A 7,629-nucleotide genomic window follows, 5' to 3' on the forward strand; every position below is an offset into this window, starting at 1 on the left:
CCCAAACAACCCTGCGGTGAGTCGGCCGCTCCTCCTGCTCGAGATTACATTCTCCGACTCAAATCTGTAAAATAATAACACTGCATTAGATACAAAGTCACACATAAGGAACCACTTTCCTTCCAAATATAAAGCTAAGGGAAATTGAAAATAGGAGATGAGGGGGTTGTGTAGTTACCGTACCTGGTGTTTTTTGGACGCCACACATATCTTGCAGTGTTTGTCCCTTCTGAAGAAAACGTTTTCTCGTCGCAGAAGATAACGTTATCCCAGAAGGCGAGTGGCTTGTCTGCATATTGCAAGGCATATTCCATTCGTTTCTCCATGTTAATTGGCGTCAACTCGGGCTTCTTTGCAGGTGTGCGAGCATGCAAGCCCCTTTCTCGGTGCCTCGCACGGATTGTTTCCAAAGAGCACGACAGCCTTAAATTACCATGGATGTCATGTGCCTTGCAAAACGGGTCATCATTAGTCATACTTGCAATTGCCTGTTTTAAAAAAAGAAATGACAAAATAAAATATCGCTTTTCCTACCACTTCTTACTACACGGGGCAACAGCGAGCGCCTATAGATTTGGCAACAAGTTTAGAGGTGCCACTTAGTGCTGGGAAGCAAATAATTTGAACTACTTGCGCTCTCCAGATATATTCAAGATTACACATGTCGATGTATAGTAAATCCTTATCAACAAAGGAACAGCCTGACCACACTATGCTTACCTGGTCTTCTTCCTCAGTTGTGCATCTGGGACGGCCAGCCCGAGGACGGTTGTCTGTGGCACCTGTAAGGTGATACCTCTGTATCCACCTCGCTACCATGGGCAGGGAAACTCCCAATTTTTGAGAAATCTTCACATTTGGTAAACCTTCAATATGAAGGGATACTATGCTACCTCGCGTTCCCTTTGAAGTCTCCATCGGAAATAAGATTATCATGTCATAGTGAATCCATATGAACTCCGGAACTATTATTCGATTCATATTCATTCAGAAGGACTTCGAACAATTCGAACCCCAGAAATACCAACCCTTCGGTATCATAAGGTTATGTTCATGAGCGAATGTTTCGACACCCCTACTAACGATAGTTTTCTGTGTAGCTGTACCTGGTAAGGAGCCCATTAACTACCTGGTAAGGAGCCCATTAACTACCTGGTAAGGAGCCCATTAACTACCTGGTAAGGAGCCCATTAACTACCTGGTAAGGAGCCCACTAACTACCTGGTAAGGAGACCATTAACTAACTATGGCCATCATATGGGGGAATAATTAATTAACACTCGCTGCTCTCGTAACCGAATATGTACTTTCGGTGTCTATTAAGCTGCTGGATCCCCCGCACGGGATTCCTGCGTGTAGCGTCTTCCTCCCGAGCTTTGGCTTTGTAGTTAGTGGGGGGGGTGTCTTGACAGGTGGAAAAGAAAGAACCTCTTTACCCACAACAGACACAAACAAGAGAAATCACAAGAGCAGTCATGTATCTCATGGTGGAGAATATTTACTGGAGTGCGCGTCATTTTTCCTACACGGAAGATTTGGATTCTACATATCAAGAAATATTTTTCAAATGTATTTTTAAATCAAATGTAGGTTCATATGTTTAGTACTACTTTCTCCCTCCGCTAACTCCTTAATGACATACACTGAATTATAATTTATAATCTGATACGTGTCCTCCTTTCAAATATACAATCAATGTGCACGTAAAAGTGTATTTGTTGTCATTCACATTTGCCAGGATTATCTTCTTCTGAAATGCGACTTTATTTACCTCCTCTCTGAAATTAATTCTAGCTGTGCAATCTACCAATCTCTAGTCACTACCTATATCCACTTTACTTATAAAGAGTAACACAACAGCTTTAATCTCACCTCTTAATATGAAATCTATTTCCTTCAATGTCGTTACTTTTGAATTTTCCATCCGTATCTATAACCCACACGCGTTTAGATGACAGTGTTCATGATTCAGTCACTTTATCAATTAAATTCATCTGTACTAGTGTACTAGAAATTACAAGTGACGAGGCAACCTAGGCCCCAGAAATCATGGAACAGGTAAAACCACTTATGGAACAAGGAACATCGTTAAACCTTCTGAAACCCACAGACAATGAGGTTCATTGTATATTATTTCAATTATAAACCTAATGTACACGTAAGAAAAGCGTTCTTCAATCATAGTTTGATGCCATTGTAACTTTACTTCACTAAGAAAGAACCAGACCATCTGGACTATTACCAATATCAACAAAGTATTTTTCAAAAATCTCACAAACTGACTTAAAAAAACTTGTTGGATAAAAACATCAGGAAGACTTTAGAAATCAGTGACCCACTATAGACCGTCTACAGACGGTCTGTCTCGTCATCTCATCTCATCAAGAAAATAAAATGCAATAAGCTTCTGTGGTTACCGTTTATACATTAAAAAGAGCCGTTTGACGCAGTGGATCAAACGACAATAGTAGAATATATAGAGTGCCGCGGCATTGAAGAAATGAATTTGGGAGCGGGTTAGGGCGCCAGCGTCTGGAGGTCATTCTGCTAGTCACCCTGTGACGTCAACGAGAGTCTACGGCGCCTCAACACCTTTCATACCATGACGCCTATGTCGGTGTCATGATGCGCAACTACTAAGATGCCGTCTGCGTCGCGTCGGCGTCTTGGTTACATCTATTTTGTAGTAGTAGTGTATACACCACCTACATCACCACCATTTCCCACGCATTGTGAACGATGTCACAATCACCAACCAGACTCTCTGGCGCCTACCATATCCGCTTAAATCGCTGAGTCTGCATTTTACCAGCCGAGCGCACCTCCCCGGGCGCCCACAAACGGACTCACGAGCACACACACATAATGGATGCCATTAGACACGACCCACATAACACACGGAAACATTACATATTAACGAGCCACCCTCTAGATATTTATATATTACGACTTGTACAAAAAATATAGTATGTAATTAGTGGGTTGCCCCAGCCATGTGGGGCGACGGACTTTCAAGGTGGAATTATTAAACAAACGGATAAAACGCACCTCAAAACTTTGCTGAGTTTGCCACTTCTGGCAACAAAAACCCGGCGCAGAGGTCCAAGAGCGTCGATCTGATAGACGTGCCCTGTGTAAAGTGGTATACTGCAAACTCTGTGTTAAACTATGTACAATAGTGTACTCCAAACTCTGTGTAAAACGATGTATAATGCTAAACTGGAAACTCTGTGCAAAGGTGTGTAGAAATGTGTAGTCAACTCTCCTTAAGATTAACCAATAAAGTGAAGGAAACTCAAGATCGTATCTGTAAATCCAAGAAGATACGGGAAGGGTAGGTAAACAGTAGTTGCCTTACCCCGATATTCTGTCAACTGGCCTGATCATACTTTCTGTCGATATTAACAGAGTGAAAGAGAACAAGTAAGCTGTAACTTTATATCTTACGCATTGTCATGCATCATCGTACATCAGGCAGTTGATATTGCCAGGGAGATGTTGACTCGTATTGAAGGGGCTAAATTCCCAAACCCGGACAACGGGCTGTCATACCAAGCCACTTCAAATGCGGATAACGGCTGAGTTCTTGAAAAAAAGAAAAGAAAAAAAGAAAAGAAAAAAATAACATGTGACGCTCTTGGCAAAAACTGGTTTGACCTGTGGTCATATGATTTTATTCGCTTAAGACATTATTATTTACTTGCTCAACTGCAACGGTTGGTGGGAGTTGTGACAGGAGGGGGATGTCCGATGCCTGTCTCATTCCGCACAGACTTTTGACCCTGCTAAACCACATGCTGCTGTTCTGCTGTAAGTGCTTCATCTTGTTGGGGTGCGTGCGTGTGTGTGTGTGTGTGTGTGTGTGTGTGTGTGTGTGTGTGTGTGTGTGTGTGTGTGTGTATTTACCTAGTTGTATTTTACGGGAAGGGGAGCTATGCTCGTGGTGTCCCGTCTTCATATCTCATTTTATCTAAACTATTTTTAAATTCATGTATTGCTTTTGCACACACTACTTTCTCATCTAACTTGTTCCAACTGTCTATTACTCTGTGAGGAAAGCTGTTCTTTTTCACATCTCTTCTATAGCTGTCTTTCTTGATTTTCTTTCCGTGTCCTCTTGTATTTCTATTATCCCATTTCATTAGATCCTCTCTATCAATAACTTCTATGCCTTTCATGGTTCTGTAAATGGCTATCAAATCTCCTCTCTCTCTTCTTTGCTCTAGTGTCTGTAGCTCTAGTTTTGTTAGTCTCTCTTCATATGTTAATTTTGAGTGTTGGTGCCAATATTGTAATTGCTCTTTGTATTCTTTCAAGTTTTTTATACATATTTTTTGTACTTGGTGACCACATCGTTGCTGCATATTCCAATCGTGGTCTTATCAGAGTGATTAGTATTTTCTTCACCATTTCTTCATCCAGGTATGTAAATGCTACTTTGATTGTTCTTATTAAATTATAAGTTTCACCAAAAATCTTATTTATTTGTTTCTCAGGTGACATATTATTCATAACAATGACTCCCAGGTCCTTCTTATTTTCAACTTTTTTATTCTTTCTTCTCACAATTGATATGATCCTCTTATTCTGTTTTTGCTTTTTCCAAATTCCATTAAACTACACTTTTTAGTACTGAACTCCATCTCCCACTTCATACTCCATTCCCAGACTTTATCTAGATCACTCTGTAGTGATTCACAATATTCTTCCATCTTCACTTTTTTTTTTAATAGTTTTGCATCATCTGCAAAGAAGCTCATATAACTTTCAATTTCTTCATCCATATCATTAATATATATAGCAAAGATTATTGGGGCAAAAAACTGTTCCTTGTGGAACACCACTTATTACTTCATCCCAATTTGAGTCTTTGTCTCTTATCACTACTCTCATTTTTCTTTCTTGCAAAAAGTCTTCCATCCATTTAAGCAGTTTGCCCTGTATTCCTCCTTCGGTTTCTAATTTCTTAAGCAACTTATTATGTGGTACTTTGTCAAAAGCTTTTTTTAGGACTAGAAATGCACAATCAGCCCATCCATCTCTTTCTTGTATTATATCTATTAGCCTTGAATAGAAACATATTAAATTGGTGTCGCATGATCGTCCTTATCTGAATCCAAATTGTCTTGGATTTAGCACGTTTTTTTCTTCTAAATATTTTACCCATCTACTTTTGACAATTCTTTCACAAATTTTTGCTATTGTACTTGTTAGAGAGACTGCTCTATAGTTGGTAGGGTCTTCTTTATTTCCCCCTTTATATATAGGTACTATATTTCCTTTTTTCCAATCTTCTGGAACTTTTCCTTCTTTCAAGGAATTCATTATTATGCTATGTATTTTGTCGGCCAGTTCATTCCTGCATTCTTTCAGAATCCGCTTTGCTTTTTCATCTGGTCCATGCGATTTTCTGACATCAAGATTACTCAAGTGTTTCATTATTTCATTCTTTGTTACTTCTATTTCTTTCATAGGGGGGACTTTCTCTTTCCATTCGATCTCTTCAGGTTGTATGTTCTCCCTTGTAAACACTGATTTAAAATGCTTGATCATAATTTCCGCTATTTCTATTTCCTTTGTGTATTCAACTCCTCCTTGTCTTAATTTCTCCAAATCTTGTTTGTTTTTCAGTTTCTTCTTTACAAATCTGTAAAATAAATTGGGTTGATCTTTACATTTTTCTATGACATCTTTTCCATATTTTCTCTTTTCCTCTCTGCACGCTTGTACATATTCGTTTCTATAACAAGTATATATTTTCCATTTTTCAGGTCTTTTGTCTTTCTTGCATTTGGTCCAAACTTTATCTCTTCTGTCTTTTAACTCCCTATAACTTTTGTTGTGCCAGCACTTTACATATTCTTTTTCTTGTTTTTGTCTTGGAACATACTTTTCCACTCCTTTTTTTTATCATTTTTTGTCAAAATATTCCATTTCCCTTCCACTGTTGTTTCTTCTTTGTATATTCCTTCCCAGTTTTCTTTTTGAAAGTCTCTTATTTTATCATGGTTTGTTTTTTCATACATCATTCTTCCTTTTCTACATTGTTCATTTCTTTTCATGTATTTTTCCTCATTTAGTTCCAGTTCAATCAATATGTGGTCACTTTTACTTATTGGTGTTTTATATTCAATCTTTTCTACTATTCTAGGTTCAGATATGATTATTAGGTCTAATCTCGATGGTTCTTCATTTCTATACCTAGTGTTCTCCTGTATCCACTGTGTCATCGTATGGTCAATAATCATCTCGAATACAACATTTCCCCATGAGCCGTCACCACACTGTACTGTCATCTCTTCCCAGCAGACTACTTTGCAATTAAAGTCGCCAATCATAACTATACTTCCTCCATCTTCAATTATCTTCTTTAATGTTATCCTTGTGTCTTCTAACATACTTTTATGTTCACTCTCTTCCCACGAGGATGTTTTTGGAGGCACATAATTTATCACAATAGTTCTTCTCTTCTTATCTCTGTCTTCCACGTCGATCATAATCATCTCTACTGTATTCTTTCCATATGTGACACACCTCAACTTTATATCCTTCTTAGTCAGGAACATAACTCCACCCCCTTCTTTTGTCTCTGTTTCTAATCCAATAATTATATGCATCATGCCCTACACTTGGGTGGTAGTGGACCTTTTAATTTCGTTTCTACAATTCCCATTATGTCCGGTTCTTTTTCCTTCAGATAATCATTCAGCTCATTCAATCCTGTTACTAATCCATCTATGTTTGTGTAAGACACTCTTAGTTTTCTGCCACTTCCATTGTATTCTCTCTTTCCCTTTTGTTTTTCTCTAGTATGTCGTATTTCCTTACTTTCATATTCACTACTCTCCAATAGAATTTCTCTTTTTCTGACCCTGTTCTCTTCTCGTTTTTTTCCTTAGCTTCATGTCTTTTCGTTTTTTCCTCCTCTCTTTCCTCTTTATTCATTTCTCTTTTTATCCATACCTTTTCATGTTGTTCAATTGCTGCTAGTTTCCCTGTTTTTGCTAAGATATTCTCTGCCGTCGTTTGTGACCTGAATTTAATCTTAATTGGTCTGGTCTTATCTGTACTATACTTTCCGAGTCTAAACTTCTCTTCAATTTGTTTCATGATTTCAGGTTCATCTTCCTGAACTAATTCTAGTAATCTGCTTACTTTTTCATTTTCCTCATTGATTCTTGTGGTTCTATCTGGGTTGTGTTTCTCTTCCATTCCTAATATAATTATACATTTCTTTTTATCTGCTAAGTCTCTTACTATATTCTCCTTCTGTCTCATCACTTTAATAACTGAGTCTTCAGTTTGTTCTTTCATTTGCTGTTTAATTATGTCAGTAAATGCAACTTTACTGTTTTCTTGGATTTTTTCCAACCCTGTCCTTCTTTTGCTATGGCCTCTTTGTTGTCTTTATAATTCCTCTTTAATTCTTCATTCTCCTCTTTTACTTCTTTTAACTGTCTTTATAATTCTTGTATTTCATTAGTTAAGTTTTTGTTGCCCTTCTCTAGTTCTTCCAATTTTTCAACTCTCTGCGCAATCTATGCTATATTACCGAACCTATTCTCCCAATGTTTGGTCATTTCTTCAAGTTTTTCCTCTAGTCTTGCTAATCGGGTTTGGTTGGTATCC

The 7,629-nt window shown here is 38.0% G+C and overlaps 1 protein-coding gene across 1 annotated transcript in view; it reads right to left on the reverse strand.

Annotated features, from left to right (window-relative positions):
* LOC143028967 (uncharacterized) overlaps window positions 1-3,823 on the reverse strand; it is a 4,307-nt gene extending 484 nt beyond the window's left edge. Inside the window, exons 1-5 of the mRNA XM_076191317.1 lie at window positions 3,701-3,823; window positions 3,049-3,192; window positions 721-912; window positions 184-488; window positions 1-64 (exon numbers count right to left, since the gene is read on the reverse strand). The exon at window positions 1-64 is cut by the window's left edge and continues 484 nt beyond it. Coding sequence (XP_076047432.1) covers window positions 1-64; window positions 184-488; window positions 721-912; window positions 3,049-3,192; window positions 3,701-3,823 — 828 coding nt within the window. The remainder of the gene's footprint in view (window positions 65-183; window positions 489-720; window positions 913-3,048; window positions 3,193-3,700) is intronic.
* Between the last annotated feature and the right edge of the window lie 3,806 nt (window positions 3,824-7,629).

The sequence above is a fragment of the Oratosquilla oratoria genome, chromosome 10, assembly GCF_046742065.1.
Source record: "Oratosquilla oratoria isolate Oo_2021 chromosome 10, ASM4674206v1, whole genome shotgun sequence".
NCBI lineage: Eukaryota > Metazoa > Arthropoda > Malacostraca > Stomatopoda > Squillidae > Oratosquilla > Oratosquilla oratoria.